This window comes from Protopterus annectens, chromosome 8.part0, assembly GCF_019279795.1.
Source record: "Protopterus annectens isolate FY-2018-M chromosome 8.part0, PAN1.0, whole genome shotgun sequence".
Classification (NCBI taxonomy): Eukaryota; Metazoa; Chordata; order Ceratodontiformes; family Protopteridae; genus Protopterus; species Protopterus annectens.
The window spans coordinates 1,300,842,786-1,300,857,591 of NC_056741.1; the positions used below are offsets into that span (position 1 = coordinate 1,300,842,786).

General features: G+C 43.5%; 1 protein-coding gene across 2 annotated transcripts in view; it reads left to right on the top strand.

The window, feature by feature from the left end:
- Positions 1-14,806, top strand: part of LOC122809369 (cryptochrome-2-like) — a 321,493-nt gene that overhangs the window by 286,465 nt on the left and 20,222 nt on the right. For both annotated transcript variants that reach the window (XM_044080815.1, XM_044080813.1), the window contains exon 10: positions 29-252. In XM_044080815.1, the coding sequence (XP_043936750.1) occupies positions 29-252 (224 nt within the window). The remainder of the gene's footprint in view (positions 1-28; positions 253-14,806) is intronic.

Genomic DNA, 14,806 nt, shown 5'->3' on the forward strand with positions numbered 1-14,806 from the left:
ACTATTGTCCTTTCTCTTTCCAATACAGGAAGTATCTTCCCTTTTTGAAGAAGTTCCCCGCTGAGTACATCTATGAGCCTTGGAAGGCCCCACGTAGCATTCAGCAACAGGCAGGCTGCATCATTGGAACGGATTATCCAAAACCAATCGTACTTCATGAGCAGGTCCGCAAAAGAAACATAGAGAGAATGAAAGCAGCTTATGCCAGACATGCAGCAACAAAAAAAGACAGTATGGAAAGTCCCAAGAAAGGTAATTCAGACATTAGTGTTTCTTAATTCACAAGTCTTCCACTGCACTGTGATACTTGGAATGATGAACCTTATTCTTCTTCATAGTGTTCAGATTGCAGATACATATACCACAATTAGCCTTTGGTTTAACATATTTGTTTCAGTATTAGCACAGATTAATTAGTTTCAGGCTGTACATATATATGAAATAGCAGTTTATTCACTGGTCTTTAAGATTCAGAAACATCACTAAACAAGGCATGTAATTTCTGCAAGTTTTTAAGACAGCTATCAAAAAGAGGGATATGCATTTTTGCAGACAGACTTATTAACCAGTGTAAACTGGGCCATTTCAATGTCCTGACTTTAATAAATCAAAAGTTTTTTTTTTTCTTTATGCTTTTTTCTCCGCTGCCTTGCTAACTGTTAAGCCATTCCCTCTTGGTCTCCAACCTATTCATTCCCCAGTGGTGGGAACCACAGGTTCTGCTAGTGTGAGAGCTGTTTAGTTGGAGGAGAGGGGGCATCATGCAGGCATACTTAGAGGAGTTTGCACTCTGACTGACATCCCAGCAATGGGGACATTATTAATATCCTGACCCTCTCACCTACTGGTGATGCTTACACTTGTGTCATTGTCGGGACTACATAATAGCCCTCCATACATGCATGTGTGATCTCACCACATGTGCCAGCAAGAACTGACATAACCGGCTTGGATGGCCATACCCATATCCTTCCTGGTCCAACTTCTTTGTGTTATGATGCACTTCTGTTCTACAGCTAAGGCTATGTTGTCAGCGCAGTAGCATGAACCTGGCTGGGAACCATTGATGTCCTTCTATTCTCATGTTGCAGTATTCATAATTGTAGGGAGGTCCACTGCCTGCAGCACTGGACATCCAGCCAGTATACCAAAGTCTTAGGAGCAGGGGTATGTGCGACATTGCCTGTCAGAACCGTAAACTTATGTCGGCTATAAAAGTGACGTCTGCACGTACCCACTTCAAATCTTTTCTGCCACAGTGATCTATGGACCTCTGATCGCCAGCTCCGGGAATCAGTTTGAGCATTTGTTTCGGCTGTCTGATACAGATAAATACCCTTTTGGGTTTTTTTTTTGCCTTTTTTCTAGCTTTTCAAATGTACATGTCAGCTAGGAAGGGGAAGTGTGCTTGTGGAAGACAAATTCCACATAAGGACATGCATGATCAATGCTTGTTTTGTTTAGATGAAGGCCACAACCATATTTCTTGTGACATCTGCAAGTCTTTCATGCCCAAAATACTATGCAGCTGCCTGGCTGCCTTAAAACTTTACTTAGAAAACCAGAGACTCTGGTATTTGGCATTAGGCATAGAGGGTGGGGTAGGTACTTCCAAGGAGTTGCCTCGGAAGAAGGCCAAAAAAGTTAGGCCTGATGCTCATGCTGCACCTCAGGAGTCCGGTGAGACTCTCGAGGCAGGTGTTAGCCCACGGTCCCATCGGACTTCAGTTTCACAGCTACAACTGGGAACCATGGTGGAAGCCAGTTCATCAGCAACTCAGAGTACATCTGCTGAAGTTGATCAGCCATCAGCTCCAGATGCAAGGGGAACTATGGCTCGTGGCATCGGAGGGGCCTAATTCCACCTTTCCATCCACTCAGGTGTCTGCTTCCAAACCTACGCATCTTTCTACTCCTCTTAAGATGAAGCAAAAATTAAAACACAGAGAAACAGAACCAGTTCCTTGATGGGAAGCCTTTTCCCAAAATCTTTTCAGAGCTTTCCAGGCCCTCCAGTCTCAGGTGCACCAACAAGCCCATACACATGTGCAGGCCTTAGAGGATTCAGAGGAAGAACTCTCCTCTTCTGATGAATCACTTACCCATTGTTCCACAACTGAATCTCCCAAGGACTTCATTACTCCTAAGGAGGAGGACACTATTAGTCCTGAATCTCTAGGGGAAGATTTCTCCTTTGGGGACACTATTTCTCTTATGAGAGAACATTTCAAATGGCAGGCCTCAGATGTTTCAGAAACTAAAAACAGGTATTTTGAACTACTACAGATGGGCCAGCCCTCCCCATCTGCATTCCCTCCCCTACTCCCAGCCTTTCATGCAGCCTTTCTGGCTGCATCTCAGGCCCCTGATTCTCAGCCCCCTGTTTCCAAATGTCCAGATAGGTTTTATAAAGTTTCTCAGGATAGACTGTTCTTGTTCAGGAAACCCCTGCAGATGCAGCCGTCATAGCTGTGTCAGCAGACAAGTCATCCAGACAGCTGCCTTCCACTTCTCTGTTTCCCACAGACAAGGACAGCAAATTTATGGATAGGCTAGGAAAGCAAGTTTATACTTCTTCCACACTAGCCATCCAAGCCCTAAATTATGAAACGCACATGGCTAGGTTTGTTTTAAACACCCTATCCAAAGCTTCTGCACTTATACCAGATGTGCCACACTCTCCTGTTAAGTCACAACTCTCCGCCCTGCGCTCTACTGCCTCTCAGGTGACCAGGCACTCCATCAAGTGCAGTTATGATGTGGTAGAAGCATCTTCCAAATCTGCAGCCTCAGGTTCTGTCCAGAGAAGATATTCCTGGGTGAGACTCCAGCCCCTTCCCATGAATGTACAACCCAAATTGCTGGATGCGCCACTTGATAATAAGGCCCTTTTTGGTGAAGCTTCTGCAGAGCTCCTAAACTTCCTTCAAGAAAAGGGCAAGGAGCTACAAAATCTAAAATATTTGCAAGTCTCCCCTATTACTAGGTACCACAGCAACTACGCTAAAAGGACCACTTTTGTTAGGAGGCAGTCATCTCAGTCTACTGCCTCACAGACTAAAGGACAGAGACAATCTAGGAAACACTCTACTCCTAGACCATCCTCTTCTCCCCCCCCCTACTCCCTTTCGGAGACCACCTGACCCTGACAGAGCCCCTCAACTGTGACTCAAACAGTTTACCCACCTCCACCCCCTGTCCCTCCGCCTCACCCTTTCCCTAATCTCCTGGCGGAAGATCACCTCAGAGGCTTGGGTCCTTTCCATCATTCATTAAGGTCATTTTATGACTTGGTGGACAATTCCTCCTTTCCAGGGGATACCCCAACCCCCCCAAGTCAGCTTCATCTCTTTCCTCCAATTCCGGATCAGCTGCTAGCTCAGGGCACCATAGAAAGAGTGACTCTAGATCAGACAAAGAAGGGCTTTTACTCCAGCATGTTTTTGGTCCCAAGAAAAGATGGTCCTTGGAGACCAGTTCTGGATTTGTCGGTCCTTAGTCTTTTTCTTAAGGTGCCTACCGTCAGAATGCTCACCATGCATCATCTCCTAACCCTCATTCCCCAACAAGCTTTCATGGTATCCCTGGCTCTGAAGGATGCCTATCTTCATATCCCCATTCACCCCAGCTACAGGAAGTTCCTACATTTCTCAGTGGGTTCCTTGCATTTTCAGTTTTCTGCATTGCCATTTGGGCTCTTCACAGCTTGCAGAGTATTCACAAAGTGCCTGGCTCCAGTTATCGCCCACTGCAGAATGCAGGGTATTCAAATATACCCATACCTGGATGACCTGTTAATCCTCCACCAGGACTGCCACACTCTTCACCATCACCTGCACATGGTGTCCAAAACCTTGGCAGACCTAGGGTTCACTGTGAACCAGCAAAAGTCTCACATGACACCAACCCAGGACCTGGCCTTCTTAGGGTGCAGGATAAGAACCAACAAGATGGCAGCCTTCATCCCCATTACCTTCAAACACTTCTCTCCCCAAACCATTTCAGCCAGGGAATTCCTGAAAGTCCTAGGCCACATGGCATCCTTGATCCCCATGCTACCCTTGGCAAGGCTGCATATAAGGAAGTTCCAGTGGGTTCTGAAGAGTCGGTGGAACCAACATTCCACCCTCTGGATACTTCCCTCCCTCTTCTCCCATGCCTGAAAAAAAGAATTGGAATGGTGGATTGCAGCCATCAACCTCAGTCAAGGTATACCTTTGCTGACCCCTCCATCCTTACAACACATTTACACAGATGCTTCAGATCTGAGTTGGGGAGCAGTTCTGCAAAATCACAACAACCAGAACAAAGTTCAGGGAGAGTGGTCATCCCTCAGACAAAGGGACCACATCAGTATCAAAGAGATGAGAGCCCTTCTCCTAGCGTTACAAACATTCCACCAAATTCTTCTACCAGGCACCTTGAAAGTAGTCACAGACAATATGACTGTCCTGTGGTATATCACCAAACAGAGTGGACAAGGTCCTTACCGCTTTGCAGCTTGGCAATTCAGATTTGGTCTCTAGCAGCAAAACTACACATTCACCTGCAAGCAGTGTACATTCCTTCTACAGAGAATGTGATGGCAGACACTCAACAGAACCTCTGCACTGTCCCAGGAATGGATGCTTCACAGGGAGGTGTTCTTGGATCTTATTCATAAGTGGGGTATTCCTCAGGTAGATCTGTTTTGCACAAGATATCCACATCCATAAGCTTAGAAAATGGACGCCTTCTCTTTTTCTTGGGTGGGAATATATCTTTATCCCCCCCCCTTCAGACTGACTCAAAAAGTCCTTCTGAAGATCAGAGGGACAAACCAAAAATCCTGCTGGTGACCCCCTTTTGGCCAAGACAGCATTGGTTCCCCTACTTCACCTAGTAGCCAAGGGCAATCACCACAGTCACCCCATCAATTTGACCTACTCACTCAAGACAGGGGGAACCTCATACACCCTCACGTGCTCAACCTCAGACTCACCTTATGAGCGATAGAGTTCTGATCCCCTTCAGACACCTATATTCAGAGGATGTACTCAATGTCCTGCAGGAGGCCAGGAAACCTAGTACCAGGAGAAACTGTGTCAGAATGGAGAAGATTCTCCAGGTGGTGTCAAAATAAAAAAAAAAAACAGGACCCTTTTCTTATTCCTGTACTTCAGAGAAGTAGATACCAAACAGGAGAGGTCCCAAGACAGAAACCTGTGGTATTCCACTTGTCACTGCTTTGAGGTCAGATTTGGAGTCTGCAACTTTTACAGTGTGGGTTCTGTCAGTGAGCCAGTTGGCAACCCATCTTATGCCGTAGGGATTTATACCTAGTTTAGTGAGTTTAGCTATAATTCCAGAATGTGGGATGGTGTCGAAAGCCTTGGCGAGGTCAAGATAGGCTGTGTGAACCACCTTACCCTCATCCACGGCTTTGGTGATTGCCTCAAAGAAGTCGATCAGGTTCAGGAGGCATGATCTGCCTTTCACAAACCCGAACTGGGTGGGATCCAGAGTTTGGAGGTTACCAATGTCTTTGTTTATGAGTTCCATGATTATACGTTCCATGGCCTTGCGGACCAGGCTCGTCAGGCTAATAGGTCGATAGTTCCCGGGATCAGTAGTGGCTCCCCCTTTGTGGAGTGGGATAACTGTTGCTGTGCACCATTCAGTGGGCACAAAGCCTGATGCGAGGCTATTATTGAACATGGTGCTTAAGTGGGGAGCCTGTTCATTCTGAAGTTCATGTAAAACTCAGCCTGGGATTTTGTCCGGTCCCATGGATGCTGTGTTTTTGGCTTTAGAGAGTGCAGCTTTTACCTGTGTAGTTGTAATTACAGGGACTCTGCATTCTTCCTGTATAGATATGGGCCCTTTAGGGGGTGAGAGGGGGGTAAAGTTAGCACTGAACCTATCTGCCAGGATGTTGGCAATATCAGTTGGTTCTGTAATTTTCGTGCCTTTGTGCTGTAACTCAGAGCAGATCTGGATGTTGCCATCTAGATTCTTAACATAGCTATAGAATGCTTTGTGGTTGTCCTTGGATTTAGTGAGGATTTTGTTTTCCTAGCTAGCTTTGGAGGATCTTATAAGGGATCTCAGCTTCTTATTGAGACTGACCAGGGAGCTCCTCCACTCATGGGATTTTACTCTCTTTTGCAACAGTTTCTTCCTTCTGTTGTACAGTTTGTTTATGGCAGGGGACCACCAGATTGGCTTCCTTTTTTTGGAGGATAGCGTCTTGGTTCTGTTTGGGATAGCACGATCCATGCACTCATGTAAGTGCTTATAGAGTACATTTGTGTAGGATTCAGAAGTTGTAACTGTATTGTCCATCTGCATGGGTGTCATGAAGTTCACCACTTCTGTCTTAAGAAGCATGAAGTTGACTTTGGAGAAATTTTTTACTGTGGTTTCCTTAATGGGGGGTGGGATGTGGATATCAAGGGTAATAAGCTTATGGTCGGATCTGACCAACGAGGAGTTGACTTCAGGTGTGGAATACCGGTCACTCATGTTGGTAATGACTAGATCATCATGTTACACTGCTGCAGTCATTACACTTGGGTTATCCTGCCGTCAGGTGGTCCCGTAGTTGGCCAGAGTTCCAAAGTCTTGGTCCGACGTCAGTTGCTGTCGCTTCTTTCCTGACGTCAGTGCGCCAGGGGTATAAAAGATGCATCCAACCCCATTTTCTTCAGTCTTTCTTGCCGCGCAGTGCCTGAAGCAAAAGTGGTTCGCAAGTGCCGGTCGGCCGACTCCTGAAATTTTCAAAGTCGAATTTCAGATCCGAAGTCTTCAATAAAGCTAAGTACCCCATTGGGGAAACTTTTTTCCTTGCCTCAGTCCGATTTCAGAAAAAGTTAATAATTGTATTTCTTGTGGGAAGCAAATACCTCATAAGGACTTCCTCTCTTACTGCATTCCATGCCTAGGCCCTGATCACAACGTCACTAGTTGTCAGTTTTGTGCTAGATTTAACAAACGCACTATTAAATGACGTTTTGATTTTGCTTTGCCCTACTTTGGTCGCAGATTCAATTATACTATGCCGTCGGATCAACCGACGACCGCAATTATGAAAAAACGCAAAGACAAGGATAAGGACAGGCATCCGAGGTCCCAAACAGATGACGAAGCCAAATTCTAGGCCAGTCACCGGTTCGCCGGTTCTCAGTGAGGTGCTTTCTCAGCCCCTGACACCCGCTACCTCAGAGCCACAGGCCATCTCCGACTCCCATGTGGAAGACAACTAGGCCTCTGGAAACTCAAGGTATTGGGCCTACGGAAACTAACCCCTCAGATGGGTCCGAAGCTGCTGAGCAGGCATCGGCTTCTGAGGGTGTCTTCAGACCTTCACAGCTTACCATTAAAGCAACAGCCAAGACAAAAACACCATTAAAGGCAAAGAAGCAAGTACAGCATTCTCCTGAACAATCCTCCATGCATAAGAAACAGATGCTTAAAATGGCCGAAGACCTCATTACACTAATCAGGGGTTCCCATCCCCCTCCTGAGAAAAGGCCTAGACAGGATACAGACTATGATTCCTCTGATCAGGTTTCCATTTCCTCTGATTCCTCTTCAGACCAGGGATACTCTCTACCCCCCTATGAGGACTCTGATGCTGAAGAATCCATCCCTTCAGCCTCTCCTCCTGAGGATTATTCTTTTGGGGAAACCTTACATACCTTGAGGGAGCATTTCCATTGGGAAAGTCAGGAGTACTCAGAATCCAAGAAAAGGCTCAGGGACTTCCTTTTATTGCCTCAGCACAGGCCCCTAGCTATCCTGCCTGTGTTAGATATTGTGGATGATGTGTTCTCTGAATCCAGTTTATCCCCTGATTCTTTACCCCCTGCACCAGCCAACCCAGATAGGTATTGTAGAGTCCCTGACTCTCACAAGTTTCTTTATAAAAACCCTTCTGCTGATCCAGAAACTATTTCCCAGGGTCCCAAAGGGGTTAAGGCTTCCATTGCAAAAAATCCAGTCCCCTCTGACAGAGATTTCAGAGCACTGGATAGATGGGGGAAGAAAGTTTACACCTCGGCAACTTTAGCAGTAAGGGCTTTAAATTGCCAGTTTCACATGCTTAAGTACCAACAATATTTAATGGCTCAGTTAAAACAGAAAATGCTTGCAAGTTCAGAAGCCCCTGACTTTAAGGAAATGCAGGATTTATTGCATGCAGTTGAACAGATGGGAAAACATACTCTGCAATGTGGTTTTGATTCTTTAGAGGCCTCTTGCAGAGCCGCAGTTACAGGTTCTGTGATTCAAAGACATGCTTGGTTAAAATAACAGACTTTACCTGATCATGTTGTCATGCTCCTTTACAGCATGACACCTTGTTTGGAGTTAAGGCAGAAGAGGTATTAAAGAAAATGGAGGATAACGCTAAATCTATTCAAACAGTCAAAGATTTCTTACAGGTACAGCCACCTCAATTTAGCAGAAATTGGCCTACAAAGAATTGGTCCTTTCCAGTGTCAGATAGGCCACAAAGAGGCAGATCTCAACCCCAAGGTTCTAACAGACAACGACAGTGGGGCACCTCAACCCCAAAAGGAGGTGAGGACAAGTCTTAACCTTACAGGAAACAGTCCCAATAACTTCCCCCTGTGTATGCCAAACACTTCCCTTTTAGCAGCACCCTTAGGGGGAAAACTAGCACTTTTTTCTCAAAACTGGCAAACAATCACTAAAGACAAATGGGTTCTGAATATTGTGTCCCATGGTTACAGGTTCAACTTCCACACTTTACCAAGACTAAAAGGAATGCCAAACCTGCCACAAAATCAGTGGGCAGAGGGTCAAAAGCAAATTTCAGCCCTCATGGACATGAGAGCTATTCAAAAAGTGCCACAGCAAGGACAAGGATTTTACTCAAGACTCTTCCTGGTCCCCAGAAAGGACAAAGCCTGGAGACCCATTCTAGACCTTTCAACTCTAAGGGAAAAAAGCAGTAAGCACAGTGGTAGTCCAATGAACCTCTCCAAGCTGCAACTGTTGATAAATCCTTTATTAAACACGAACAACACAATGAGGTAAACGAAACATTTTAGAAAGAGGATACCCTGAAAAGTTAATAAACAAAATGCATCAGGAAGTTTTAACCAAAAGAGAGAACACATATTCACCTCTACTAGGTATATCAAAAGGGGAGATATCAACTGAAATTGCTAAAACACAAAGTAAAGAATTTGACTCTAAAGCTGCTTTTGTATGCACATATAACAACAATGCTGTTGATTTAAGAAACACCATAACGAAATATTGGCCTATTATAAGATCAAATGAAGAAATTAACAGATGGTTGCCCAGTCAACCAACATTTGTCAATGCAAGAAATATTAATCTCAAAAATTTATTTGAGAGACAAAGGCAATGCACGAAACAAACCGTAAAGATTCAGGCAGGTACTTACAAATGTAATGCTTGCAAACAATGTGCATACATTATGAACACAGGTTCAGTATACATTAAATCCAGAAATTTTAGAGTCAGATCAGAGTTATATTACAACTGTGCATCTAAAGGGATATAATATACTTAGGTGTGTGTCAGATTTGTGAAAGTTTTTACATTGGAAAGACCGAAAGGACGTTGCGTAGGAGAATCTACGAACACCTTTATGACATCCAAAAGAAGAAAGAATCAAATGCTTTTTATAGACACCAGATGGTCTGCCCTGACATGTCTGTGAAATTTTTAGTCTTAGAACAGGTTCCCCACAACCCAAGAGGTGGTGACTGGGAAGCCACCATTGAGTACAAAGAACTAATATGGCAACTCAGACTAAATGCAACGAAACCACCTGCCTTAAATGATGCTATCAGCATCAGTAGTTTATTAAAACTTAGACGAGCGAAACTATAATCATAATTAATATCTTAAGGGACAAAGAATAACATAGTTGCTCACAGGTTGACCATTTGGAAATTCATTTACACAAGATGTCATAGGTTGAATGTAAGAAGTTTTAAACATTTGTATGTTTTCAACAAGTTTTTGTAATAAAAGACGCACTATTATAAAAACATCATAACACACGCACATGGTATGAAATCAATAATTTATTAATTAAAACCATATATTTTTTAGGCATTTTTTAGGTATTTTTTACACAACAGTAGATTTAACACACACGTTTAATATATATAATATTTATTATATTTGTTATATTTATTGATATTTATTACATATTAACTAGAAATAATATATATATTAAATGATGTATTTTTATATTTATTGATATTTTATTGGCACTGAGTGCATAAAGGAATTTTTTAATGCTTATTTTAATTGAATATTTTTATATGCACAGTTCTTAAAAGGTTTCATTTTTAAAAAAACTAAAACAAAAAGATACAGTTGTCACACCACTATGATTTCATTTTTCATTCGTCCATGTTATTTACAACATTTAAAATATTCAAACAAAGAAAGTTTTTTCAATGATTTTAGAATGTACGGATAGTATTCAGTATTATAAGATAGTGTTCATAGTTCTTGTCAGACAACATCTACGCATTTGTAATTTAACATGTTTTTATCTGCTTGAAATCAAAAGTATTGTGCACAACCATGCTTCTATTTCAACAAAGTATATTTTGTATCTTGGTGTTGGACAAAGCATTTCAATCAATTTAATTCAATTAATTTAATTTAATTAATGTAATTGTTTAATTGAAACAATCATCATTGAATGCCTCTATTTAAATGAACTTGGTTACCCTGCTGTTTCATCTTGAAAAAGCCTGACATCTATGCAGGCGCTTGATCTATTTGTGTTTCGTTTACCTCATTGTGTTGTTCGTGTTTAATAAAGGATTTATCAACAGTTGCAGCTTGGAGAGGTTCATTGGACTACCACTGTGCTTACTGCTTTCTTCCTTTTGGTTGTTGGGACTTAGTTCGTGTTTTGGCTTATTACCTTTCAACTCTAAATACTTACCTGGATGTTCCGAAATTCAAAATGTTGACACTACAGCAGCTTCTTCCCATGCTGGGCAAGAAGGCTTGGCTTGTTACTCTGGACCTCAAAGAGGCATACCTGCATGTCCCTATCAGACAAAATTGCAGAAGATACCGCAGATTCAAAGCTGGTACAATGCACTACCAATTCTCTGCACTGCCCTTTGGCTTATTTACTGCGCCCAGGGTCTTTACAAAGTGCCTGGCACCAGTAATCGCATTTTGCAGACAAAAAGGAATTCAAATATATCCATACCTGGACGAATGCCTCATTCAAGCAGAGACAAAAGACATTCTTCTAAAGCATCTGGCATTTGTAAAAAGGTTGCTAATTTCTCTAGGGTACACAGTAAACGAAAAGTTGTCAAAACTAGTGCCCTCACAGCAGATAACATTCCTGGGTGCCAGCTTAAATACAACGGCCCAGATGTCTTACCTCACGCCAGACAAGCAAGGGCAACTGACTCAATATTTTCAATTACTGGCAAAGAAGTCCCATCTCCCTGCAAGAAAAATTCTGCAGGTCCTGGGATTCATGGCATCCTGCATACTACTAATCCCATATGCCAGACTGCATATGAGGAAACTACAGTGGTACCTAAAAAGTGTTTGGACTCAACACTCTCACAGTTTAGAAGCAGTAATTCCAATAATTCCCTGCCTACAACAGGAGTTTCGATGGTGGGCACAGGCATGTCACCTCAACAAGGGTCAGCCTTTCACTCTACCCACAGCCAGGCAGACTGTAACAACAGATGCTTCAGATTATGCCTGGGGACACACATGGCAGGAAAATGCATTCAGGGCAAGTGGACCACAGACCAAATGCATCTTCACATCAGTCAAAAAGAGATGTTGGCTGTTCAAAATGCCCTAACAGCTTTCAAGGACCTTCTGCATCCAGGACAATTACTACTAAGGACAGACAACACCATAGTAATGTGGTACATAAACAAGCAAGGGGGCACTCATTCTTATCTCCTATGCAGGCAAGCCATGACCTTGTGGAACACAGCTCTAACTTATCAAGTTCATCTGCAAGCACAATTCCTGCCAGGAAGGAAAAATACTCTGGCAGATGATCTAAGCAGAAATATCATGGACCCTCACGAATGGAAATTGAATCCACAAATCTTCAGCATGGTAACACACAAATGGGGATACCCAGACATAGATCTTTTTGCCTCCCCACTGAATTGCCATCTACAAAAATACTGTACAAGGACTTACCACACACAAGCATGGAAAGTGGATGCTCTCTCGTTCAGCTGGAAAAACCTAAAAGTTTATGCCTTCCCACCTCTGCCTCTCCTTTCAAAGGTATTCCTAAAAGCCAGACAAGAAAAACCACAGATGATCCTGATTGCTCCAGACTGGCCACACCAGCACTGGTACCCAATCTTAAAGAACTTAGCTCAAGGCCCACCATGGATTCTGCCTCAAAGTTCACACCCTCTGACTCAACAAAACAATCAGACCCTGCACGGTCAGCTCAAAACACTAAACCTGGCTGCATGGCAGATCCATTAGTCAGACAGGCAACACCTCTCTCTAAAGCAGTTATGGATGTCATTTTGGAGGCCAGGAGGCCTAGCACCAGGAAATCTTACTCAGAAAAATGGAAGAGATTCTGCACCTGGAACCAGGCTCAAGGCCTAGACCCTCTTGTCCCAAACATTCCTCAGATTTTACAATACTTAACTGAGATGCTGGACAAAGGCCTATCCTTCTCATCAATTAAGATCCACTCCTCTGCCATTTCAGCACATTATAACACGGATCCTCCTTTATTCTCTCATCCCTTGTTAAAGCATTACCTCAGAGGGGCTAAAAACATAAGACCACCCCGGAGGGCACCAACACCAACTTGGGACCTCAATTTTGTTTTGGAAAAACTGACCCTGCTACCTTTTGAGCCAGCCAATACAGCCAAACTAAAATTTTTATCATGGAAAACAGCTCTGCTCCTGGCAGTGACTTCAGCATGAAGAGTCTCAGAGCTACAGGCATTAATGGCAGTGGAACCTTTTATAATTTTTCATCAAGACAGGGTTTCTTTAAGGACAAACCCTACCTTCGTGCTCTAGTGTGGCTCTTAACCAAACCATCCATTTGCCAACTTTTTATCCAAACCCACAGAATAAAGGAGAGAAACTTCTGCACTCTTTGGACATACACAGGCAGTTATGCTTCTACTTGGACAAAACAAAAGCTTTCAGGAAAACTGAGCAACTGTTTGTGGCATATGCTGCAGGATCACAGGGCAAGGCTATCTCAAAGCAGACTATCTCCAAATGGATAGGACACTGTATTCGTTACTGTTACACACAGCATGGAAAATCAGTCCCTAATAATATTAGGCCACATTCTACCAGAGCAACAGCCACTTCAGCAGCCTTTCTCAGAGGAGTACCAACCAAGGAAATTCTGGAGGCGGCAACTTGGAGTTCAGTGCACACCTTTACCAAGCATTACCACTTGCCTCTTTACTCTAAATCCAGAGCAGGATTTGCCACTGCAGTTCTGCAGGGCCTCATAGCCAATCCTAATTCTTTATAGACCAGCCACCCAACCTTAGCTTTGGGATTCTACCCAAGTGTAATGACTGCAGCAGTGTAACATGATGAACATAGTACAGTTTTGTACCTACCATAAATGTAGATGTTCGAGTGTTCACACTGCTGCAGTTCAGGTTACCCTCCCTCCATCCCCTCTGTCCTAGCTGGCCTTATCTATACCTGTCTATCCTATACAACCTTTGTGGTGTATTTGCTTGTATCTGAAGGTATTGTTTTTATTTTTATTTATATGTTTTATTTGCAATATGTATTGTCTATCTACCTGGGGGCACCTGACATCTGGGGCAAGAAAAAGTGAAGAAAATGTCGTTGGATGCATCTTTTATACCCCTGGCACACTGACATCAGGGAAGAAGCGACAGCAACCGATGCCTGACCAAAACTTTGGAACTCTGGCCGACTATGGGACTGCCTGATGGCAGGATAACCCAAGTGTAATGACTGCAGCAGTGTGAACACTCGAACATCTACATTTATGGTAGGTACAAAACTGTACTGTCTAGGATATTGCTGCCCCTGGTGGGGGTGTGGATAAGTTGATCTAGTGCATTGAAGTTTATGAATTCTAGAAAATGTTGAGCTAAGGAGTTGGTAAACGAGTTTTCCTAGTTAATGATGGGGTAGTTGAAGTCGCCCATTATTAGGGTGTTTGGTTGAACCCTAATATTTTCCAGTACATCAAGAAAAGAGGAGTGAGAATCTTGGGGCATGGTGGGGGATCTGTAGCAAGCGACAACTTGGACTGCAGTTTTGCACAGAGTTAGTTGCACTTGGATAACCTCGGATGCATTATGCTGAGCAACTAGCCTGGAGGTGTGGATATCCTTAATGAATATGGACACACCTCTGCCTTTGGTGTTTCGGTCCAGGTTACATGGCTGAAAAGTGTGGTATGAATTATAGCCTGGTAGTGCAGGGATGCTCTCTGGAGCCTTGAACCAGGTCTCAGTCTGCACAGATGTCGATGTTCTCCATTTTAAGGAGTGCCTCGAGTGAGTGCATTCTGAGATTTAGACTTCTAGCATTGAGTAGTATTACCCTCAGTTTTTGCTTGCCTGTTCCTGTTATGGTGGTGAATTTGTTATTTGAACCCTGCCTAAAAAAGGCACTATAGGGGCAGCAGGACCCTTAGCCAGTATCCGGAATCCCAGGGGCAACAGGTGCAGGCCGTCTGTGGCAAAGCATCGTGGTCTGTCGACCATGTCATCCCAAGCAGACAGATACTGGATCCCCTTAGAATGACACCAGAAGCTTAGCCA